Genomic DNA, 26,385 nt, shown 5'->3' on the forward strand with positions numbered 1-26,385 from the left:
CTTCAGAAAAAAAGAGACGATAAGCCTAAAAGTATGATATAAAGATGTACGTTGAGAGAGAAGGCATGGCATCGTTCTGACATCCCTGACTGCACATGTTTACTGAAGCTTGCAAATCTTTCCTTCAAATCACTCTGCCATTTTCCTTGACTTCTATTCAAATTCAGTTTGTAAGACTGAACTGCACATCAGGTCAACTCAGTCCAATGTTAAATAATCACAATATTCACTAAAAAGAAAAAAAAAACAAAACATTAAATTAAAACATGATTATATGATATACTGTATTATAGGCCATTTCTAAGCAACCCTTAAGCACCAGATCAAGAAGAATTAAAGCAATACCACAGCAGTGATGACCCGCTACACAACATTGTGTTTAATGCACAAAGCCGAAGACGTCTCTTTGACTTCATCTTCTGTCTTTAGACTAACTCTCCTCGCAGCTCAAATGGTAGCTCATAGTCATTGTTCGGTTGTTGAACATCCACAAACTGCCCCGTTTTCTCTGTATCCTGTCAAGACAAATATTGCACCCCATTAACCATTATGAACATGCTGCAACTGCAGTATATCATCAGCATTTATTGATTTTTTTCAGCAGAACTGAGATATTTAGAAAAGCCGTGCCTTTGATGATCAGTCCTAATGTTATTTTCTCAGACTCATGACATTCTAAGTGTTATATTAAAATAACCAAGCTTTGCCTCATTATGTCTCTTGATTTCTTGTGTCCATGAGATGGTTTTGGTGTAAAAAAAGTCAATCCTTGATGAATGTTTCTTGATGTGACACATTCATCTTAAATCTGCAGATTGTTCTAATCTCTGCTAAAGATGGAACAATTTGGTTTAACTGCAGTTTTGAATTTATTTCTAGTCATCAAAAGAAAACAAAGTTTTCTTGGATGACGTAGAAAAATGGAATAGCTCATTAACTTGTGCAGAGAAGATTTGTTATCTCAAGATAGTGATTAAATTAAACTGTTATCACTACAAAACAAGCTTTACGTCAACATAATGTCAGGACAAAAATCAGCACGGCCTCTTTCCTTCTGTAGAAATGAAAGAAATAAAGCAGATCATTTGAGGTGGGGTTTTGTAGAAAGATTATGAACTATTAGTATCTTACCTGTTGTATGTAGCTATTTAAGCAACCTCAGTTTGGAATAAAAAAAGAATACATTTGAAAAGATTAACAAGAAAACAGCTACGTCCAAGTAGGTCCAAGTGGATTGTTGCCATCTAAAAATCTCAAATTTTAAAACTGTCATTGTGGTTCATATGAGTGCTATTTTATAAACCTTTACATCGGCATCAATTTTGCATTATAGTTATTTACATAGAAGTCTTCTGTTCTTTGCCAGTGCAAATAGCAGCAGCAACAGCTGGCTGTAGCACTTCCAGTAGAGTGTCAATTAGTTCTGACAGTAATATTATAAGATTTTTGCCAGAATAATCATGCAATGGGAAATCAGCCGCAGTGTAAATGTTTGTAAGTTACTATTTGCATAAATCACTATTATTATTTTTAGACTGAAATAGATTTAAGGCAGCAGTGAACCATTTTAATCTTTGTCCTGCTTAAACTAGCTGTTAGCTTATCAACTTTATTTAGCTATCTACAACAGGTAAGATGTTAATTGTTCAAAAGAAAAGATTTAAACTATCCCTTTGACATTAATATAAATACTGTAATAACAAATCAAACAATGTTTTTTTGTTTCCTTTTGATTGTTTTTTTACAGACCTGAGGGTGGGTTGGTGTCCTCCAGTCTTTCCTTTGCAGAGTCAACCTGTGCTCCGGCAAAAAAGGCGGGAAAGCGAGAGAGAAAGGCAGTCCGTCCCAGTGCACTCCCCAATTTCTTACGTCTTCATACAAATGATGTTCAAAGTTCGAAGGTAGCACATCTTCAACAGCCCAGGGAGACAAAAATAGAATTATTACTGATCGTGAAATCTTATAATAAATGTTTTATTTTTTCATTTTAATTTTTAAAAACCATCCTGTATTGAGCCATTCGTGCCCTTCATGGCTTTTGATATTTTTATAATGAGGTGTTTACTGTTGCCTTGTTTACTTCAAGGTAGATTTGTACCTCACCAAGGTCAAGATGTTCCTCCGGGTGTGGCCTGAGGGAAGGCTTGTAGTCACCAGTAGGATAATAGTAATGGGTGTCTTCCTGAAATTAGTAAAACAGAAAAGGCAGCAACAGATAAGACTGGGGTCATACAGTATAACTTCCTTTAATTCCATATCTCTAGTCCAAATGAGAGTGAGACGTTAAGACATTTTTTTGGGGGGGTTTATTTTTGGCCCTTTACATTTTTTTGGTAATGTCTACAAATACAATCAAATAAACAACAATGTTACTGTAAATCACAACTGGATACCCCTAAATGAAAAACTGAAGCTACATTTGAAGATAAATAAGGGATGAGGTGAAGTCTGCCCCAGTGGATTTGTTCTCTCCTGTTTTCTTGTACTTAACTAAACAGTTTTCTTCAAGGTTTAAATCCTTGTTGGACTTTTTAAAGTACAAAATGATAATTTCGCCGAGATCGATGCATATTTTGAATGCTAATTGTGAGTTATTGATCCTTGCTCCGTCTCTGCACACAGCTAAAGGTTTCATTAGTTTCGCTATCCATTTTCCCTGTTATGGCTGAATTCTCCACTTCCTCTTCTGCCAGATCCGCTCACCCCACGCCTAACCTCTTTCCTCTCCTCATCTGTTCAGTCAACCTTCTCGCTGTCTCTGCATATATTCATCTGCCCTTTTCCCTCCCTCCACCTCCTCGCTCCCTTCTCCTACCATTGCGTAGCTCTCGTACGCGTTGCTGTCTGCCTCAGATCCAGAGTCGATGATGAGGGTGCGCTGAGCCGCTGCGTTGATTTTTTCTCCGCTCTCGTACTTGTTGGAGTTTGATTGACTTGACCTGCATGGAGGAATCTGATTTTTGTCAGCTACATGGTAGCGCTGCCAATAATTAGTCTCCAGAGTAAATGAATGAGAGATCCGAAGCACTCAGTGTTCATACAAACATGTTTCCCTGCATACATTAGGCTCTAAATAAATAAATAATTATAATGTAATGGGTTCTTCTAAAAAGATATTTGTGTGGCTGTCGGTTACGAAAATATCTTGCGGAAACTTCAAACTTCCAGAAAGTAATCACTAGATGGACTTTCTCAACTGATTAACCTTTGGAGTCAACCTGAATCAAGATGGCTGCCACAGCCAACTGACCTTACAAAACACAGAAATGGCTATAACTCAGTTAATTTTACAGATATTCCCCTAAAGTTTGGTCATATAATGTCATAGAAAACTGTACATAATGTTACTTTCAAGGTTTGACCCAAATGGCTGCAAATGAACACAAGCTAATGGTTTAAAACTCTGGTGTGAAAGTCAGCAGGCTTTATGCAATCCTTTAAACCAGGGGTGTCCAATCCTGGTCCTCTAGGGACACTATCCTGCATGTTTTCCTTGTTTCCCTGCTCCAACACACCTGATTCAGTGGTTAAATTACCTCTTCATGTTCTGCAGAAGCCTGTTAATCACCCATTGATTCAAATCAGGTGTGTTGGAGCAGAAAACAAGTAAAACATGCAGGATGGTGGCCCTCGAGGACCAGAATTGGAGACCACTGCTTTAAACAGTACAAGGCCTTTAATTTAAACAGATATTAATGAAAGCTTATCCCTTTTCCACCCTTCTGTTGCTGTCATTTCATACTCTGAGAAACACTCTTGCTCATGCGTGGATCTGTTTTTCTTCCAATAAAAACTGTGAAGCCTTGACTTACCCGTCCTCTCCACTCTTCTGTCCATTCACCACACTGCCCCCTCCTGCCTCTGCAGGGGACACAGAAACAAGAGAGCGAGAGAGAAAGAGAAAAGGCTCAGTTATGGAAAGTCAGACCCCAAAGAGAAGATAATTCAATCATAAGCACCAAATTTTATCAGAAAACTAAAGAGACCAGACAGGGAGAGTGAACAAAAAGAGTGGTGAGTTGTGAAAAAAAAAATTGTGTGCATAAACCAGAGAGCAGGGGAGGTGTTGAAGAAAAGGAAAGAAAGACTGAGAGGGAGACCTTGATGCTTAGGCTGAGAAACAAATGGAAAGAGACAAAAAGAGGAGATGAGAGTAGAAGGGCAGGAAACTGGCCCATGAGGTGAAAGATACGGACGCAGCGTGGAAGTGACAGTTTTGAGGGATGAACGTGGAGCGAGGTAAGGATGAGCGAAAGGAGAGAGGACAGGACAGACAAATAGAAAGAGGGACATGAAAAGATGAGATGCTGAGCTGACAATTACATTGTTGCTCGAGTAATCTCTTTAGAGTTCTGTTGGGGGAATCAGGGCGCAGCAAAGCCACAAAGTGATGAACACTTCCACATCCATAGATAGAAGAGATAATCATGGTTACTTGTTTTGTCTTGCGATTTTTTCCACCTCTTTCCATAGTAGCAGCCCAGTAAATTTAACACTAGCAGGGCTCCAAAGATCACAGTAAACACCACAGTCAGATAGGTTGGAAATCCTTCTGGACCTTGTTTGACACACAATTAAAACAAAGCAGAAAGAAAAAAAATCACGTTATGGAGAGAAAGAAATGTGGACATTTGTGAAGACAAAAAACAGGCAGAAGCAGACCCAGCGGGACTCTCAATAGCCTTTAAATGGAAAGTTTAAATGTTTTAAAGTGGGCTTCTGTGGAAAGGTTATGAACAATTAATATCTTACCTGTTGCAGATAGCTCTTCAAATTACCTCAGCCTAGAGAAGACTGTGTCACTAACAGTGAGTCAGAGTGGGGCCACTCGCGCAAAACTTTCATATCTGTTCATCCAAAGTTTTGTAAACCTTTAAACTGCTGTCAAAGTTGTGACACATGGTCATTTACCCCAATGATGGTCCCATGACCCGTCTAGGATGTACCCCGCCTCTCACACAATGACTGCTGGAGATAGGATCAAGCTCCCCCGTAACCCGAAAAGGAAAAAGCAGGTAAAGAAAATGAAAGGATGGTTATTTACATAGATTTTTGTGGCAGCTAGCTGTAGTTGTAGCACTTCCTGCAGGCATAATAAGACACTTCTGCTGGAATAACCATTTAATGTAAAACGGATGATGATCCATCTAAGTCGCTGGTACCTATCTACAGCAGTCACTGTGCAAGATCATCATTATCACTGGGCATTGATGATGATCTAAAGGTTTAAAAAATAATAAAGATTTTAAGATTTAAGTCATTTTAAGACAACAGCAGTCTGCTTTGGTCATGTCCCACTCAGACTAGCTGTTGGCTCAACCACCCAGTCAAAACTAAACTCTATTTCTTTAAACTGAAGTCATTCAAAGAGGTAAAAGATTAATTTCTTTTTGAACTAGCTGATAGTTAAATAAGCTATTTATTCAAATAAGTTAGTTACACATCTAAATTAAAACGATTTAGCTGAAGGAAATGTTATGCAAACAGCAACATTTTACAATAGCTCTGAGGAGCCTTTTTGGAGCATTGTAGTGAAAAACTCACGCTCTGGGTCTTCTAGTTCTGGTGGTTTTGTGGACTCTGGCTTCTCTGGATAAAAGGAAATAGTAAAAGAAAATTTCACTTATGTTAAACGTAATAGAGAGAATACATTGTTTGCACTGCTCTCTGCTCACAGTGTCAAACTGGGGTAACTCCAAACTGACCCTCTGTGGTGATGGTCAGTACTGCATTGTTATCAGCGTATCCACTCTCTCCTATCACATTGAGAGCGTTAACAGAGAAGTTGTAGGTGGTCTCTGGCTGCAGACCCGTAACGGTGAAGGTTGTTGCATCAGCTGGAAAGACGTCTGCGTACAGGAAGCCGGCTGATTGGTCCCAGCGGTATCTGTCAAGGGAAAGGCTCTGTCAGCTACAAAACGCCTTCATCCTGTGAGGGCGTCCATTTTGTCTTGGCTCTCTACCTTATACGGAATCTCTGCTGCAAACCGCCGTTGAAACCAGGGATCCACTCCAGAGTGACAGAATGGTGGGTAACGCTGACTGGGCGGAACAATGATGGCGGGTCTGGGTGATCTGAGGGCGAAAGAACAAATGGTGGTGAGGAGCAAATGTATTTTTTGTGCAAGAGCTGAACACCTTCACACAGCAGTGATCTAATCTGACAAAGTTTCAGTTAAGAAGTGACAATGTGTGCACTTATAGAAAAAAACTCAAACACTCTACCCTAATGCCTATAGACTTACTCCCTCCTTTATTTACCTCTTTGCTGCTATAAAGTTAAACTAATACTTTTAATGTATTCGCAGTACTGTTGTTCCTCATATAAGAGTTAAAGTAATAACAATAGACACAGTACTGTCCAAATGTCTCTATTCATCCCTCATTTCCAAGGAAACAGGCTTTCTTGTGATCTTTCAAATGGATCTTGGTCAACAGTTTAAGGGTCTTATAAAGTTTTCCTTTGAACTTTGACTGTCTTTTCTCCATTTTAAGCCCAGTACCGCGGCAGTTTCAAAGATCGTTTTTGTTTGTTTATTAAGCCACTTAACTCTGACCTATGAATCATTTAGTCATGAAAAGACTCATAAACTCAAGGGATGAGCCAGCGCCGTGTCGACACATAACAGACAACCAAATAAAAAGTCAATTTATATGGACTCTTTAGGCACTTTGTTGCTAGCAGCCTGTTATAGACACTACTTGTTCTCATTTCTTAGCTGAATCTATAAAAATACCAAAGACAGCCAAGTTTAGTATTATAGCACCAAAAAGACTTATTCCCAAAGAGCTTTTACATATAGCTCGACATATGAAAATCCACTGAAGGATGATGCGTCTCTCAGGTCCTTTTTCAGGTCTTTGCTGGATTTGTACCTGTTTCTTAGAGACCTGACATTCAGATACTCTTCATCTGCCGTAGATGTCTTTTTAAGGCCCGCCACTTCCTATTTTGTCCTCCATTTACCAACTGTTATCATTTTTTTTAATCACTCACTGCTCAAAATGCAGTCATGGTCAGGCACTGGACTGGGCAGAAAACGAGAGGGGAAAAGCAGCCAAAGTTTAAAAAAGAAACTTTGAAAGACCTCCAGAAAGCCTGAGGAACTACCGACCAAGACAACTTTAAAAGGGCACTTGAAAGTCTGTCTCCTTGGAAGCAAAGGATAAAGAAACTAGGGGGAGGATTAAAACTTTTGCACAGAGCCATATATTCTCACTTTTACCGTTGACCACTCATATTTGTTAAAAAAAATGGAATAATTTTTGTTAAGACGCCAGAGTCAGAAGATTTAAAAGTACAATCAGTCAGATGTTTTTATAGCTGAATTGTTTAGTTTCAGGTTTCCTCATTTCAAAAACTCAGAAACTGCAGATTGAGTCCAGAGCATTTAACGATGTAAGGCGTCCACAGATAAACAAACAAACAGCAATAGAAAAACTTCAATTAGAGAGAAGAGATAATTAGCAAAGTTGTCATTGAGCCTCAAAGCCAACAGTTTTACAGTATATCATAATAAAACTATATTTTACAGACTTTGAAATATTGTATAAATCACAAAAATTGAACTGATGAAGTATTAGCAAACAAGGGCAGACTCTTGATTGATACCTTGAAGAACGCAGCAGCTGATTTGCAAAATATCTAAGCAAAGATATGCAAAGAAAGCTTGCCTCCTGATTATTACGATATAAATATTGAACATAATGATCAAAGGAGGCTATTTAGACCTTCAGTCAAACAAAAAGCACTACTTCAGTCTGGCTGGTGAAAGGAGAGTGGATTCATTTGCATTTGGAGCAAAAGAAAGCGTGATCTGAGCAGGATGCAGGAGGCGAGGCAGTCAAAGTGGCAAGGAGGAGAGATAGTTGAGTAGCAGCCCAAGATGGAGACGCTCTACTTGTGTTTGGTTCCAGGCTGTGGAGTGGTTTGCAGCCACAATCCCACAATCAGCTCAGCTCATAGGATTTTGGGGCAAAGAGGTCAGCTTTATTCAGCCCTCATCTCCCCCCAAATTCAAAAAGCACCATGCTAAAGAAGAAGAAGAAAAAAAACACTATTTTTTTTCGTCTCTCAGGCTCCAAAATGATAAGGAAGCATGTAAAATGTATTATCACTGCGTCAGATTAATTATAAATATTCATCGCTGTTTAAAACGATGATGGGGGAAAACAGGGCCAATATTGGCCTGTATTTTAAAGGTTTTATAGTAAACATTAAATGTGTCCACCAGTGGCTGCTGGCGTTTGCTGAGAGCTGGTTGATTAGAGCGGTGCGGTGCAGATACATTCGTTGCTCGAGGGAAGAAAAGTTTAAGCGTGCCAGGAGAGTAAAGCATATCGCTGCAGTATTATCTGTGGCAGAAGAGAAGTAGTGCTATGGGCTAAATTATAAGGTAGAGATAGAGAAGCCGAATAATTCACTTAAAGGGCTGACTCTCAAGAACAACAACTCTCCACAGTTTACAGAATTTCTAAGGTTCTTTCAAACAACTGCAATGTAGGTTAAAAACGCAATTACATTTTTGGAATAAACAACACTGATTCAGTTGTTTTTTAACTCCTTCCAAATAATAACTGATATAAACATTTACTGCCAAGTATTTGAAATGAATAATGGCTACCCTTTTTGTGCCATAAAGACAGACTTTGATCATTTTGTCAATACAGTTTTTGGGGTAGATTTGTCCAAAAGACAAATATAAATCATCAGAAACTGAACTTTGGGGCAACAACAGTAATGGAGACAGGAAAAGCCTACAGCTTGGTAATTTTTATAAATTTAATATGAGAAAATTTCATCCCATGGGGTTAAAACTATTCCTTTCTTCATAGTGAGACATTCGAAAAATGTCCACTGTCAAGATAGGATTTACACTGTCACAATCACTTAACACACTTAAGGCAACAGGCTTTGTCAGAGCCAGAGAGTTGTACCAGCAAAACAATTGACCTGGCATCAAAATGCAATCAGAGACATATTCTTCATGAGTGGTTCCCAAAGTTAGGGTCAAGACCCCACTGTGGGCCATGAAACACAAAGTAGTGGGTCTTAAAATAATCTTTAGAAATCAAAATGAATAAAAAAAACCAAAAGCTATTAGCAATGTTATTATCATTAAAATGGCCCACTGCTTGTTGAGGCTTGTTGTTTTCTCATTCTGCCATTGGTTAATTGGCTCATTAGTGATGCCTGATTACTTCTACCAGCAATAAATGGTGTCACAAAAGTCTGCCGATGCTATTTTGTGGGTCAGAAGCTGAAATGTTTGAGAACCACTGTTCTACTTGACAATTCTGCAGCATACAGTAAAGACACATGGCTAAATCTCAATTTAGATGACAATGGCAGCAATGACGATTGGTCAAGAACCAAAAAAAACAGTCGGTGCAGTTTTTTTTTTTTCTTCCTTTAGTGCAGTTATCACAGACAAAACTGGCTCAGAGTTCAGGCTTTTATGTAGACAACAATGATAACAATAAATTACATATTTGTGTGTTTTCTTTTTAACGTACATTCAGGCTGGATATTGGTGGGAAAAGTTTGCGGGAAACGGGAAGTTGAACTTTTTGTTCATGGTAGGGAAGAAAAAATGTCACACTCCAAGAGCCTATCAACCAAAGTCGAAGACTGGATAATTGAACACCCCACCAAACTATCCCACACCCACAGGCCGGAAGAAGTCGTCTCTGAGGGCTGGGGATGGTCCATGAACCATTAATTGGTGAGCCCTTTATTGTTGTATTTATCTAGATTTACTTCATACCATTCTTTTATAATTCTCTCTGGGACTCATATGATTTGTGCTTGGCAGATGACCAAAAACAATAATATGTAAACAGAAGGCCCAAGTGTTTGTAGAAAACATATGGCTTTAAAAAACCCAACAGATTATCTTAAGAAATCATGGCTTTTTAGTTTTTAAGAAGCTGAATTTTTGGCAGTGAGTGTTTTTTTTCCCCCTTTTTTTCGTAAGACACTATTTGAGGTTGCCGCTGGAGAGAACCACAGTCACCTAGAAAAACACACACCCTTGCAAAAAAATGGAAATGTATGTAGATACAGTACTTGTGCTGACGAGCTGGATGTCTAACTTGTCTTCCCCGAGTGAGTTGCGAGCGATGCAGCTGAAGACAGCATAGTCCAGAGTTGCACTCACATTTACCACTCGCAGTGTGCTGGCGTGGAAGGAGCCCTCCCTCACCGCCCTCTCCTCATACCTGCAGCATGAACATTCAGAACCCCCCCACCATACACACACCCCACACACACACATAACGAGGAAGAGAATAAATATTGAGTAGACAGACAGTAGGCACTGTGAAAGTAGAAATCCACTTAAGCTTGGTGAAATAACAAGAAAAAAGCAAAATAATAAATTACATTTGAGGAAAACCTAATCTAATAGCGTGGCTTCATCAATATGTAATGCTGACAGCAGCACCAAAACTAATAACATAAATGCAAACTACTTCTTTCTGACCTGGGGTTTGCCAAATCCATGAGTACTCCTTTTTTTTCCCAGGAGAAGTCGACACGAGGAATTCCCTCTGCCTGACAGACCAGTTCAGCTGTAGTGGTGCCATCCCCTCTACTTGCAACCTTCCTCCACTGGGGTCCTTTTTGAATTTCAGGTTTGACTAAGACAAGAGGGTTGCAAAAAAGACAATCCAGAAAGCAGAAAGACAAGAATTTTGTCCCATTGTACTCAGCAGTCAGAAATTCCGAGTTCAAAATCAGAAAATATTAACTAAAGTCGAAATTCCAGCAAGCCCTGACCTCAAATTCAAACAATGTTAAAAAAAGCTGATACTTCTGTCAGATTGAAACTCATTAAAAAAGGCAACACTTTGTACTGTACAAACTCAATTAATGATTAAGCGGCTACAGTCTTTGAATGCAAAAATAAACATTTAGTTACATTGTTATCAGCTTCTAATGCTAATAGTAGTTAGTTTAAAGATAATAGTAGTAACTATGCATTCTATTTACCTCTGAAATTACAACTCAGGTCTGGGAAATATATTACAGTCAACTTCACCACGTTCCAGCTGCAAATTGGAAAACCAGTAAGATTTGTTTAACTCAGAAACCAGGCTAACTAGCATTAGCAATACATTCAATAGCAATGTATTTCTCTGTATTTTATTTATTTAAACATTGTAGCACCATGAGAAGATGTGTCCGACTGATTTAGCTGACCTTTTAGGATCAAGGCAACCATGTTGAATTTTGAGGTCAAGGCTGGTGAGGAATTTTCAATTTCCCGAGTTGAATTCTGACTTTGAGGGGCGTTGCGGTTTGATTCTTTTCAACTTGAAATAAAAAAAAAAATCAGACTTTTGAGTAAATGGAGCAATATTCATCTGGTCATGGAGCACAGGAACTAGGAAACCCACTGGTTTTCTGAGTTTCAAGTGGAATACGGTTTAGTAGGGCATGACGTCATTCTCACTCCTGAAGTAAACTGAATGTGGCAATAATATATGTGTGTATTTATATAAACATGAGCACATCATATATTTCTTTTGGATGTTCTCTTTTTGTATGACATTGAAAATAAACACTACAAACTCACATTGCACAACTAGCTGCACATCAACACTGGCAGGGAGTGCTATATCATTACTGGCCGTACACTGGTAAAGACCAGTATGAGCTCGAGTCACATTACGAATGGTTAGAATACTTGATTCGTCTTCCTGGGTCTCCTCTCCCATCTCCACCTCCTCCTCTCCCTGTGGAAGACAGAGTGAGAGAAAATGAGCAAAAGACAGCCCCTATCCCTCAATACCCGCTCCCCTCCCCCAGGGGGATGACTTTCTACTTGTCTTGCTGTGTAAGAGCAAGACAGGTAGCAAGACATTAAGGCTTGAGGTCTGCATGGGAAGGGCAGTCAATGGTGAGGACGAACAGTGAGGACGAAGAAGAATAATACCAAAGGCTGGAGAGCCCCCAAGACAAGAAGAAAGGAGGGGCCGAGCACGTAGAAAGCGGAACACACTCAACTGCCAGGGGGTGGGTTAGACCGCAGAAGGCATCAGTAGATACAGAGACCACGCCACATTGACGAATGTGCCCTTTAGTCACGCAGCAGTAATGAAAGCTATTTTTCTGGATTTGGGCTGAGTGTGAAGCAGGAGGAGGTGGGGTGGAGGGATAGTTAAGGCCAGTGAATTATGGTGCATCTGTGCATTTACAAAGCCCAGTGATAAACGGTGAGAATGGAGAAAACAATAGAAAGGAAGCCAGATAAAGGAAATATAATTTAGGCCTTCTGTGTCGCTTTGTGTGTGTTTGTGTGTGTTCGAGTGTGTGTCTGCACCTCTCACCAGCCATTTCCAAGAGAACATGTCAGATATAATGGGGTTGGCATCTGCCACACATATCAGGTCTGCCGTTCCCCCCAGGTCAACAAACACAGGGTCTTTCTCCGCTTTGACGCTGGGACCATCTGAGAGAAAGAAAAAGGGACAAGGCCGAGGAAGATGTGACATCAGCCAGAGACAAATCGTCCATTAAAAGGCATGCTGCATTGCTGTAATTACTCCTGCACTTGTTTGCCTTTGACAGTGTTCATAACCCCTATGTAAACGGCATCTGCGCTTCAGATACAATACTATTAACTTCTTATTATGCTGGAGCAAAGACAATCTTGCAACCACATTAAAAATTGGTCACATGACCCATGAAACCCTCTAATGAGAACACATTCCCATTCGGAATATTAAGTGACCAGTTTGCCCTCCTTTATTGCTTCTTTTTATCCATCTATCCATCAGTTCATCTCGTTTCACAGCCTGCGTGGCTTTACCTCGTCTTTGTTAGCCTCACAAGCTTTTTATACCTCCTGTGGGTACCATGTACATGCAACAGTAAGGCCATTAGTGCCTACTTGTCTGAACTTATGTTCACTCTTGAAGAACAGTGGCAAGAAACAGTAGCAAGACACAGACCTCTGGGTTGGTAGGATCCACTCATGTTGGTCTCCTAACAAAGACCGACATTGTTAAATGGGCTACACTGCCACACATAAAAGCTACTACAATCCTCCATACATAATGAATATCTACAACTGTCAAGCCCAGTCAGCGCGGGATGGCAGAATCCATTAGGCGTGTACCATGGGCTTTGGTGAATCAGGCAGACCTACATTTCCAGCACTCACATTATTAAATCATCACTATCGAGGCAGAGGGCCTGAAGCTCGAGGCTGGGCCTGAGGCTGCAGAGGAAGTGGATGGTCCTCACATGGAGGCCTAACGAAGGTCTGGTGTGGACAAGCTGAGAAGTCGGTGCAGCTTTAGACAAGTTTATAATTATGCTGTCAGAAGTCAGAGGTTTGGAAAGAAATCACAGCACTAAAAAGATGGCCAAGAACTTAGATTTGGAAGTCAGAATAAGTGAAATTAGTAAAAGTTTAGTTTGTTTGTATTGCCAATGCTGCTCTTTTGTACAATGAAGCCTTCGACTCAGGATCAAATCAAACTATGCTGAGTGGGAGGGCTTGGCAGTGAAGTCTTCATTTGGACCCTCTTGAAATAATCTCCTTTTTATTCCGACTGAATTGATGAGTTGACAATTAGTTTGAGAGGGGCTCATTTCTAAGTGGATCATTGCCATCTTTAACACTGCATGGTTATTGAAAGAGAATTCTGTAGTTGTTCGCAAGCACCAGTAGCAGCAGCATCACCATACTGTAGCACTTCCAGTGCTGCCTGGGGCACCGCTGACATAAATATTATGACATTCCTGCTGGAATATCCAAGTAGTGCAAACCTGATGGCCGTTTAAGGGTTTATAAAATAACATTTGCATGAACCACCTTGAATATTTTGAGACTGGAGTTGTTTCAGGACAACAGCAATCCACTTTGGTCTTAGCTTCACTCAGACTAACCGTTAGTGTGTCGGCCTGGTCAGAATTAAACTCTGTTTCTCCAAATTGAAGTTGTTCAAAGGGCTACTTACAACAAGAAGAGTATTCAATAACAGACCGTCATTAAAAAAAAAAAATTCAAACATCCTTTAAAAAGAAGTCGAGACAAAAAATGTAAATGAGGTGTCTAACCTTTGGTAACCACGCAAGTCTGATATACCTCAGAAAGATAAATTATTCTTAAATTGCAAGCAATGATTGTGGAAAAAATTGTGTTTTCACTGTCTCTCCTTCCATTTTATGTTGCATATATATATATATATATATATATATATATATATATATATATATATATATATATATATATATATATATATATATATATATATTTATATAATGCTCCACTGCCAGTATCGCAAGTGCTCTAATTACTCTGATGTACTTTTATTAAACCTCATAAACTATTTGCTAGCTCTCAACAGTAACTCTTAAGAAGATGCACATTCTGCTCATGGATTCTCTGCAAGCAGGGTCTTACAGTGTACATCCAGTGTGATGGAGGTTTGGCTGGCACTTTCTTCATTTTCACACTTGACTGTGTAAACGCCGGCATCTTTCCTCGTCACATTCCTGATCTCCAGAGAGTGGTCATCGGACCACTGGTGGCGCAGATCTTTCCCTGTGCAAGAAGAAAAACCACACAGACATTCACACGCACATACACCCCAATAGTAAATTAAGTATTCATTACATGCTCATCAACATCATGTCCTATGGCCACTGGTCTCTAAGTGACATTGAATCCTGCATTATTGATTGGCCTAGCTGTATTCCCACATCAAGCCAACAATGGCCTATGCGAGAGACACTTTCTGTGTAACAGCACCCAAAACACAAGAGGTGTGTTTCGTCATTTAAAAAAAATACTGTTATTTCATGGCGTAGGATGCCTATAATGGATGTAGCAAAGTTAACAGAAAGAGGGTGTGGGTGAAGCTGAGCCCTGACGACACCGACCTGGAGGAGAAGACAGGTTTAAAGCCGTTGTGTTGTATTCAGGGAGACAGCAATCCTCATTTAGACTGCATATATTAGAGCTGTAATGAGAATCACATTTGGCAGGGTCCCATGCTTGCTAACCTGCTATGTTTTATTCAGACCCTGAATGGCAGAGCTGAGTGCTTACTTTTGCTGGCTCAGCTCAACTAGGAGCTAGTTTATAGAGCCATCACACAGCCCTGGATCACCTTTGACCAGCCTCTCCCTGCGGTGAAGCCAAATGCAGGAGATCTCCTCGGGGTTAGCTGAGACCAGCAGTGGGATGGTTGCCTCGTCATCCTCCACCACCAGTATCTCTGTTGGCTGGTCAGGGCTGAATTCTGGTGGATCTGACACGGAAGCAGAACAGAAATATGGCTGCAGTAAGCTGAATGAGCAAAGGCATAGATACAAAATCAGGTCCAAAGGAGCAATGACAACCAACAAGAGCAAAAAAAAAAAGAAAGCCACAAAACAAGCCGAGCATGAAAGCACAAAAAGACGCTAATGAGAGTCAAACCAGTAGAAAGTCAACATCCCACCAATAAATCCACATCTAACCAACTTCAAGCACATAGACAACGGGGGAGGGAGGCAACAACACGGGAGGGAGAGGGACAGGCCTTAAAACGACGGCTGACAGTACTGTTGTCCAAATGCAGATCTGCACAAACACACAGTGACATTCCTTCATGCTCATACACAGCGTCGAGCTTTGAAGCAGAGGCTGGCTGTTGCCTGTGAAACGGCATCAAAGGCAAACATGGCCACACAGCAAAGCAAATGCACAATTAGGACACACTGCCGCAGAGCTCAGCAGACACACAAGTCACAACAAAGGTTTCCTGTAAACAAACAAACGGAAAAAAAAAAAAAAATACAGCAAAAAGTATCCCGGTAAAGTGGATTTCCTCGGAGCCATTAGCGATCGTATTCATCATTTCAAAAATTATGCAAACACCATTACTTGGTCACGCATAAATAAGATCGGAGGAAAAAAGAGAGAAAAAAAACAGCTTAAATGAAGGAAAGAAACTAACAAGTCAGTCCGTGCTTACAAAGGACGTTCAGGTGGTAGAATGTGTTGGCCCCCTCAGCCAACACATGGCTGAACGCCTGGCAGATGACCTTCTTGTTGTGGTGCTGTGAACTCAGATTCAGGAAGAGAGTGCTGCGGACTGAAACACCACCAAACAAATCCTTCCTGGGTTCCTGCTCAACTCCCTGGAACCTGGGGAGCAAATATCAAGGTCACAAATATGCATGTTGACCAAATTGAACAAAATACAATTTGTTGTTTCGATGGTCAGTGAGCCACATCCTTTAGCAGTACATTATTTTCATAAAGTGTCTGGGAGGTGCAACAATGTGACTTTCATTATTACCTGATGTCTTGTAAGTCTGGCGATCATGTAATTGCTTCTGTGTGTGTGTGTTTGTTTGGCTGTCTGTCTGTTAGCCAAATATCTTATGAACCAGTGCACTATATTAATGAAACTCCCAGAAGTGGTCAGTAGTCCCTGGTTGTACATCTACAACTGGCTAACGTTTGGAATCAACCTGATTCACGATGGTTCTATCATAAGATCTATCATAACCTTCATAAATACAAAATTGGCCAAATCTCAGTCAGTTTTACAGATGTTGAGCTAAAAGCTTGTGTGTTAGTAGCTGAGAGTGATTTACATCACACACACCAGAACTTTGTTTAAAACTTTGGCATGTAAGGCATAGAGCAAAACACATTCCTTTAAAGATGTTACTTTTATTTTATGTTTTAGCATCAGAGCCTCAGCGCTCATTATGAAGCCAAACCTCGTTGAGCCCACACTCCAGGAGATGTCAGCCTTTGGGTTACTGCTTCCAGACAGGCACTCCAGCATCAGCACCTCACCCTGACGAAGCACCTCCTGTTTGGTTGTGATCTTCATACTCACTGCTTTAACTGGAAAACCAAGGATTGAATAAGAAAAGTTCAACTCTCGACTCGTATTGTATATCAATATAAAACCCTGCAGTTAAATATCAGTGAATCTAGGTTTATATCATATCCATTTACTTAATATTAATGTGCTTCTCTCAGCTCAATGTGAGGAATAAAGGTCAAGTGGTATTTATGGTCAAGAGGTGCAGTCTTACTCACACTGAACCAGGAGCTTAGTGCTTGCAGAGATGGCCTTCTTTGCCTCGTTTGTGGCATCGCAGCGGTAGGTTGCCAGGTTGTCGCTGGCCGTCAGGACGAGGCTGAGGACTCGGGCTACGGCCATATGAGAGGATGTCTGCGGCTGTGCGTAAACCACCTCCTTCTCATTCTAAAACACGAATCATTGATCAGCGTGTGTATGCCTGACAGGCACTGTGACTCACAGACAAAAACTCTCACTTTGAACCAGGTCAGTGTTGCAGCGGGGTTCCCGCCAGTTGAGTGACAGACAAGGGAGACCCTGGTCCCCGAGCGAAGCGGGGTGTCTTCAGGTGGCGAATCAAGCCATACTTTCTGAGGTGGGACTGTTAGAAGAGGATGAACATTTTGACATTTGGAAAAATGTTTTCAGCACCTAAATGTGAATTTATTTTCATACATGTTTTTCGGACTAGGGTCTAGTTTTTTTTCTTGACTTTAAAGAGATACTTAAATTTTTTTGAAGTAGGGTTTTGTGGAAAGGTTATAAACAATTAATATCTTACCTGTCATAAATAGGTCTTTGCACAGGCTCAGTATAAATAAATAGAGCTTAAGTCTGACTGAACTGACAAGCCTAAAATAAGGCCAAGACCAAAGTGGATTGAAACAATCTTAAAAAAACTCCAAGATCAAAAATATTATTGCATTTCATTCAAACACTGTTTTAGAAATTTTGCCTTAATTGTTCTTCCAGGAGAAATATTCTAATATTCCTGCAGGAGGTGCTCCAAGCTGCACCAAAAAGGCTACAGCTAGCTGCTGTCGGTGGCATTTGAATCTATGTAAACCACCCTGGTTCTGCAAAACTGACAACAATGTGAGGGTTTAAAAAATACAGTTTGCATGAAATGCTGTGTTTTTAGCCTAACTCTGACTAGCTGTTAGCTCATCAATCCATCCAATCCAAACCGAGGTGGTATTTAAAAAGCTATCTGGAACAGGTAAGATAGTAAAAGACCAACATTTCAAAATCTCTGAACAACCGCTTTGAGCACAAAACAGCCTTGTCTAAAATAAGTCATTTTAAAATCCTTTTAAGCTGACAGCATACTTTTATTTTGCATATTCAAAACATGACTTGAGTGAGGGTTTTTTTTCTGGTTGTGTGAAGTGTATTGCAGTTTGTAATATATGCAATCAAACGTCGTTATTTTTCTTTGCTTCTCTTTGTTCACTACAGTGGAAACACTCCTAAGCTCAGTCATTGACTTTATTTGGAGTTACCTAATAAAAAATGTGTTGCCTTGCTACGACATCCTCTCTAAAATAGCTGTTATCTGGTAAAATCTTAACCTTTTTTTCTGTTGATTCCTTCTTAACTAAACCCTCAAGATGTGTGACAGCTGTGTGTAAGTTACAAGTGAGCTTCTGAAAACGTCCGTGAGCAAAACTTATGTTCAACATCTGTCATGAGCTGGACTCAAGCGCACTGGCCGAAATGATCACAAAACTAGTAAAACATCTAAGAGCATTTTTTGCAGGAGTGAAGACACTGTTAAAATAAGTCTAGAACAACCAGAACATTTATAAGGTAGCATTTAGAATTAATTATTTTTTGTCAGATAAAAAAGAATATCATCTACTCCAGGCAAAAACACAAAGTAAAACAAAACAAAAAAGGATCAAGCGTCAGCAACAAGTCCAAAAGGCAGGATCTGTGATGATGTAGAGCTTTTTTTTTTTTGCGCTTCTATGATGGCATCATTCAACGGAGAGGTACAATAAAATGTTTTTATATTTTTACAATATAGAAATGCAAAAGCACATTTTTAACACTACATTGCAGAAGGCAAAACAACACTTCCATCACTTCCATAAGACACTGCCGAAGAATCACTCCATCCATCCATCCTTTTACCCACTTGTTCCTTTCCCGGTGCTTATCTCCAGCAGTTATTGGGAGAGGAGAAGGAGACACCCTGGACATCACAGGGCCACATACAAACAAACAACACAGACATCCATTCACGCTCTCACCCAGAAACAGTTCAGAATGGCCAATTAAGGCATGTTTTTGGTCTGTGGGAGGAAACCAGAGTATCTGGAGTAAACCCACACATACAGGGAAAACAAGCAAACTCGACACAGAAAGACCCTAACTAGGAGTCAAACCATCTTGCAACAACGGTAACCAACTGCACCAGCAAACAGAGTGCTAAAATTTTTATTGTTCCACTGTTTTCTTGGATTGTGTCAAATGACTGAAATTAAAAAAAAAAATCCCTTTGTTTTATTTTGTTGTTTTGTATTGGAGAAAACTGTTCATTTCATTTGCTTACTTACAAAACACACTGATTTTAGTGGTTTCGATTTTGGAGGCGTGCGTGCCATTGTTAAAGGCCTCACAGGTCAGCTTCAGTCCGTTTTCCTCCCGGGAGACCCGGTGGGTCATATTAGACGTGGTTGTCATCCCTCCGTTGTCTCCCTGCAGACGGCAGAGCACGCATGACAGTTTAGTCAGGGGTAAAAACAGAATTGGACTGGCAGCATACTCAGCTGTAGAGGAGGAAGGGGAAAAAAAACACAACAAAAAAACAAACCCTCTCTGGTTTGTCTTGGTGAATACAGATGGCAAATTAGCTGCTGTAATAACTGATGTTGTGCACGGTCTGTGATAAATAAGCATATTCATCTGATTCTCCTGCTTTGCTCCCTCTGTTATAAATTGAGCACAGTGTCATTTTGCACCTGCCTGATAGTGGTCATGCCTATGCAGCACATCTGGTTATTAAAGCCATTATTGTGGTGATTACGGTAAAAGCCACAGTCAGGACGACTAACAAAGACACCGAAACAGGAGCGTCAGTCTTCATTAGCTTCCCACTGTTTCACATGCATTAAAGCTCACACACAGCCCACTGAGTGCCTCGCGCAAGATCAAATGAAAACGCTGCTGCCAGATGAATAAAGAGCTTGTTTAATAATACTCATCTTCCGTGTCAGCTTTTATTCACTTTGATCTTATTAACGTACACAAAAGAGGAGAAGAGCTGCAGGAATACTCTTTTTTGGAACGGGCTGACTCATTCGCGTAGCTGCAGCGGGGCCTATTCAGGGAGCGCTCATGGTCAGACTGTTTGCTTTCATCTGTCAGGGCTCACATGAGGTCAAATTTCATACTGAGGATTCTCCTAATTCACTAGGAGGCATTTTAAAAAGCTTTTTGTTGGTACCTCAAGAGGGAGCTTCATTAAAAAGGAAATGTTATTTTCTACATGAACACTTAAACCATTTAGCTATTGTTTACAAAAAAAAAAAAAAAAAGCATTGGCCGGATGGGGGCCACTGTTAATTTTGGGGTGGCACATTGAAATCAAAAGCCATAACAGAATTTCAGGAGTTTTAATATGTCATTTTCATATATAGGTTATTTGAGAAAAAGAAAACGTAGCTGGAATTAGGGAATCTTGTACAATCTGTTGGTGCTCAGAATATATGTGAGCGATGACTCTCAGCTACTACCACGCCAAAGTTCAGCTCAATATTTATAGAACTGAATGAGTTGTAGACATTTTTTGTGCTTGCTAAGGTTTGTTAACTGTGGTGGCCATTTTGAATCTGGTTGACTTCAAAAGTTAATCAGTTGTAGACATACATCCAGTGATTACTTTCTGAGAGTTTCATTCAAATTCGACCACTGGTTCATGAGATATTTTGCTGACAGACAGATTATACCTATACAACTGTCTGGCCAAGGGCTGCAGCAGGGCAGCCAGTAAATTTATGGCATCACCTCCCCCCACTCCAGCCCTCCTTTAGTGGCACCCCTGTTTGTTAAAACTGACTAGTCACCTGTTTGAAGACATGGCTGATTTAAATCTTGCCTTGGTGCTTTGGCAAACTCTAACTGTGTTTATTTGGTGTGCTGTGAAGTCCAACCTCTTCCACTGTGATGACGGTGTTGTTGAGCTCCTTGGACCCCAACCACCAGCGGATGTGGACGGGAGGATTACTCGAGGCAGCGTAGCAGCTCAGAGTCAACTCATGCCCCTCGACAGCCTCCAACGAACCCGACAGCTTCAGCTCCGCGGGATCGACTGATGAAAACGCACATATTCACAAGCAAACATGCAAAGACAAGTCAGGGGAAAAAAAACCCAACATAAAATATGGCTCTGTGAATAGCACATTCAACAGCTACCTATTCTGATCGGCGTGACTATTTTAGGATGTGAAGCACTGAGCTGTATCAAGGGTGAGCGTGAAAATCACTTTGAGTGGCAACTTGTTTTCTCTGGGGGGGTAGTTTTCATTGTGGTTTCTAAAGTCAGCTTTGTTTTAACCAGAGGGGAAGACGGGGTACAATAGCTGCAGGCGATGCAACGCAGTTGTAGAAAAAAAAAAAGAAAAAGAAAAACCTTCAGGGGAATTCAAAGGCTGGGGACTGTGCTGACAGGCTGCGGTGGAAGACGTGGGGTCATGCATGTAACTCCTTTGTACATTTGTGTTCATGCAACAATCAAGACTCCTCGAGTCCCCGTACGGCAAAATAAGCATATTCATATTTCACCGGGGAATCTATTCTGCGCCCTGCATTTTCTGCCGATGCTTGAACACAGTCACTGGTTCGTTTTCAGCATTCCTGAATGGATGATTTGAAGGCTTGGCACAAGAACCTGCTGAGGAACTGGTGCTGCAGCTACAGCCACACTGACACAACTATCATTTTTACACAAAATACTGCTTTAGACAGAACGTATTTAAAACTCTGACTTGACTTGATAGTAGAAAACAGGCTGCCGTGACATTCAAGGCACCAAGGCTGATTAATAACTATTCTATATTTGTGTCATTGTTGCTGAAATAAACACTTAGATTCAAAGAAGGAAAGTATAATCTATTAACCATGGTTGTTACTTTTGGTCAAAGTTTAGTCTTTAGTGCCTCAGGTTTGTGCAACAAAGCAATTCAGCTGAATTAATGCAACAGCTTTGAATGAGGTTTTAGTGATACAGATCTGGAGGCAGTCCTAAATATTGGCTGCAGCTAAAATAACCATAATTTTCATTAATTATATTAACTTCCTTGGGTCCATATGTTTAATAATTCACAATCAGCCAGTTCTACCAGGGCTTTGAGTCTGTAGCTGGTTGTTTCAGCACCGTGGGAAACATTCAGCGTTGTTTTGAACTTACAGAGCACAGTTATTTTGCGGGTGACGAACAGAGGAGATGGGGAGACCATATTGAAGCTTTCGCAGGACAGCTCCGCCTGGTTGTCTGCAGGGGTGATTTTCAGTTTTAGGATACTTCTGGCCTTCTGCATCACAGTGTCATAAGACGTGGATCGGACCTCTCCATTCTTAAAGATGAACAAAGACATAAAAATGAAACGGCAGCAGCTCATTTAAACTTCCACAACATCCCGCAGAGTTCAGTTTTTAGGAGTAAAAAAGGTAGTGTGGGATACTTAAAGTAACAGTTCAGATCTTATGAGTCAGAGTTTTGTAAAATAAAATATTTTAAACAACTAAGATCTTTCATGTCGTAGATAGATCTTTGCACAACCTCAGTTTGTAGAAAAAAGTTTAATTCTGATCAGACTGAGAAGTTACTGGCTGGTTCAAGCGAGGCCAGGACCAAAAGTGGATTTCTCATGGCTTCAAATCTCAAAAATGTAACAGCATTCATGCACACATTATTTTATAAACCCTTACATCACTGCCATTTTTCTACCATTTTCCTCCTACTTAAATATAAGAAGCTCTGGAAGTGCTACAGCTAGCTGATGGTGGCATGGTGGGATAGTGGTTAGAGCTGTAGCCTCTCAGCAAGAAGGTTGCAGGACAAAAAAAATACACCCTTTGCGCTCTAGAATTACAGGAAATAAACTGAGAAAGGTTCAAGATGGGTTCTCGATGCTCGCAATAACTCTGTGACAATTTTGAGAGAGAATTTGTCACATGAAATTTTGAAACATGTTCAAAATTCCTGTGACACAATAACGAGGCCCTGTGGCTCACCTGAGGAAACTGAGAATCTCATGGATGCTGTAAACACAGATGTAGATCATCCTTTTGGTCAGAGCAAAACTGTATTCGTTCAAAGTGAGGTTGTTCAAAGATCTAATACAGGAAATATACTGATTGTTCATAAATATTTCCACAGAACAAACTTCAAAGGATGTAAACTCTCTCTTTCAGGCTGGTGTGTCGTTTTGTTTCAAAGCTTCAGGATCAGATGGTGTAGAGGAATTACCTTCGTCCACTGCAGAGTGGCTCGAGGGTTTCCACCATGAGAAACACACTCCAACACAAGTATTCTCCCTGCCCTGACTTCATCTCTATCCAGGCCTATAATATAAGGAGGCTCAGGTGGAACTGTCAGAAAAATGAGAAATAAAACAATTGGTTGTAGAAACGGCAGAGGAAGGCACGTGGGCCAAAAACTACAGATTAAAGCGGCGACAGACAAAAATAGATGTAGTAACTTTGGGAAAGCGAAGAACTGAACGCTAGGCAATGAGATAAGTTAAAAAACAGCAATCAGAACTGCCGTACAGGGAGTAATCCTATTTGCTGAGACAGTGCCAATAAATTGGTCACATTCAACATGAATATGGGTAAGAGGTCCGGATCTGATGAAAGCATTAACTATTAAGGGAGCATTGAGCTGGAGCCGGTCCATAAAGCAAAATAACAGATGTTCAAACAGTAATAAGGCAATGCGAAATATGAATAAATTACAGTCTCCTTAAATAAAATATACGCAGTAAAATAAATTAGAAGAGGATGGGCCTTTGTTATTGCTGCAATCAGTTTTCAGGGAGCAGACTGCAGACCCTGGGCCAGCATGAAAAATTGCCACCTTGCTAACAATCTGGCTGGCTGAAAACGGCCACCGCGCTGGCTTTGATGGGCTGGCACACTGAGTCAGTCATACAGCAGCGGTGGTCCCGAGTTCTGCAACATTAGCACTTTAGCAGAGTGTTTGATACAGAGCTGGAGAAGAAGGTAGGACTGCTCACAGTTATAGCTTGCTGTTAAAGCAATAGTTAGATTTAATGTGGGGGAAGCTTCCACTACATAAAGACAGCATTCAGATGTCCTGTCAGGCTGAGGATGAAGCAGCAGCTGAAGTGAAAGATGTGTCAACAGACCTGCTTCACTGCAAACGGGATAAAAGAAGCAACTTAAGCGAAATTCTTAACAATCAAGCTGCTTCAACCACATTGGTTAGAAGAAACAATAACTTTCACAGTTGCGGTGCCAAATTAAAAAAAAGGACTTTAAATGCAAGATGAGGAGGAGAGAGCTTTTGTGCCAACTAACCTTTTTGTGTTGCTGCAACAATTTCATTATATACTGTCACACAGTTAGTGTTGAAAAATATGAAAGAAAAAAAAAATCAAGAAAAAACTGGCGTTTCCTGCCTCTATGCATTCGAAATTTAATTTGAGCTAATGAGCACAATTGTTCTAGGGCTAGTTGTGCAGGATTCATTATAAGAACTGAGGTGGTCTTGGTTTTCAATAGCCTATTAGTTAATATAATATTTTTAAAATCATTTTTCACCAGAAGCCTTTTGTTGGCAAAGTCCATCAGTTTGTCTAATAATTGTTTTGGGTATTTAGGAGCAATAGTGATCCAAATGATTTTAGTATTAATAAAAAAAAACAATAATTTAAATCTAATAAAATTGTAATTATGTTCTATTTCAGAATGTTTAAGGCCCTGCCACGAAAGAATACAAGCATCTTGTGTCATATCAATCTAGGTCCTGCAGGGGCTCCCTTTAAGAACTCAAAGTTCACAAGGTTGGCCCTCTTGAACATTTCTTTTTTTGAAATGGGTGTGACTTTGCCTTCAAGTTGAATGTTTCTTTTCGGACCACTAACACAGACAGAGCACAAGACAGGATACCCTCTGGGCCTCCCTGAGGACAGTTGGCTTCCTGTGCAGTTGAGTGTGCTTGTAGCTGCATGAGTGTGTGCATTTTTGAAGAAAGAGGCTGAGACACTCACAATACACACTCATGGTCATCGTGGCCACCACAGGCTGGGAAACGGCCACATTCTTGGCATGACATGCCAACTGTCTTCCATCGTCAGAGCTCAGAGCAGTGACTCTTTCAGAGAGACCACAAGAGAAACAATGAGAGGAAAAGACATAACAGTGACATGTACAACATGTTAAAAAACCCCACAGAGCTGAGCCTGGAAGATTTACACAATCTCCTTGATAAGATGTACCATTCCATGTATTTAGATATAGGTCAAGTAAAAGTGCTAAAGTCAGAATATAAGCAAAATTATGAGATCATCCTAAAAAACATGTTACATCTTTTTGTGATGAAGTGATTGATTGACACTGACCTTTGATCCCAGGAAGAAGTTACAGAGGTTTTGGGGGAGGAGTTAATGAAGGTGTTAGGGGGGCAAATGTTGCGTTCCATTCACCTCGGAAGTCAGACCTCAGTTCTTGGAATGACGTCAAACTTGACAACCAGTAGGCTTTGCTGATTGTTGTGCTCAGTGACCAAGCTAACTAAGTTTTTGTTTTTTGTGTTGAGTTTATTGTTTCTTTAATTCTGTTATTTGGTTCCTGTATTTAGCTTTGTCAGTTGGTTTTTCGCTCCCTGTGCCCTCTGTGTTCTCTGTCATGTTCTCTTGTTCTCAGTCACTCGCTTGTTTTCCTGCCACGCCCATCTCCACCTGCTCCTTGTTAGTTATCACTCACCTGTGCCCACTTCACCTAATTACCCTGTCTTTGAAACCTGGGCATCTCCTCCACTTACTTGCTGGTTTGTTTGTCTATCTCCCCTGCTTCCCATGTCTGTTCAGTCTTTAGATTTAGTTTGTTTTGTATTTAGTTTTCATTATGCTGCCTTGTCAGTGTTTTATTTTTGTTTCTTTTATTTTACAATAAATTATTTCATTTTATGAAGATGAGTCTGCACACTTGGTTTGCCTCCTTTTCAACTACACTTGACAAACATTAGTAGAACAAATCAATAATCAATGGACCTTTTGAGATTCTGCACATTCATATGCTGTGGCAACAAGTTCACTAAAAGCCGTTGAATGCATGTGACTGGATTACTGAGATGCAAACTGACAGAAGAGAAAATAAAATGTTAATTCCTGGAGTTATTACAAATTTTTATGCAGAAATCAGCCATGTTGCATTTTTAAGGATGGTTGCTGGTCAAGAATCTCCAATTTTACGAGTCAGAAAATCAAACTTTAGGAGGCATTCCAGTTGATTTTTATGATGTTGAACTTTGGACTTCTGAGTACAAATAAAAAAGCTGCAAACGTTAATGAAGGGGTTAAAGGGAGGAGT

General features: G+C 40.3%; 1 protein-coding gene across 1 annotated transcript; it reads right to left on the minus strand.

Annotated features, from left to right (window-relative positions):
* Positions 1–26,385, minus strand: nphs1 (NPHS1 adhesion molecule, nephrin). The gene is made up of 25 exons (XM_025008091.2): positions 25,416–26,385; positions 25,065–25,168; positions 23,300–23,421; positions 22,238–22,403; positions 20,982–21,139; positions 19,386–19,527; positions 17,301–17,425; positions 17,061–17,229; positions 16,733–16,862; positions 15,976–16,148; positions 15,127–15,267; positions 14,418–14,558; positions 12,334–12,455; positions 11,580–11,739; positions 10,485–10,641; positions 10,070–10,221; positions 5,964–6,075; positions 5,706–5,887; positions 5,545–5,589; positions 4,436–4,558; positions 3,813–3,861; positions 2,816–2,939; positions 2,104–2,182; positions 1,750–1,910; positions 1–515 (listed from the first exon to the last, which is right to left on the minus strand). Exons 1-25 carry the CDS (start codon positions 25,493–25,495, stop codon positions 426–428), a joined length of 3,207 nt encoding a protein of 1,068 aa, XP_024863859.1. The 5' UTR covers positions 25,496–26,385; the 3' UTR covers positions 1–425.

The sequence above is a fragment of the Kryptolebias marmoratus genome, linkage group LG16 (assembly GCF_001649575.2).
Source record: "Kryptolebias marmoratus isolate JLee-2015 linkage group LG16, ASM164957v2, whole genome shotgun sequence".
NCBI classification, from domain to species: domain Eukaryota; kingdom Metazoa; phylum Chordata; class Actinopteri; order Cyprinodontiformes; family Rivulidae; genus Kryptolebias; species Kryptolebias marmoratus.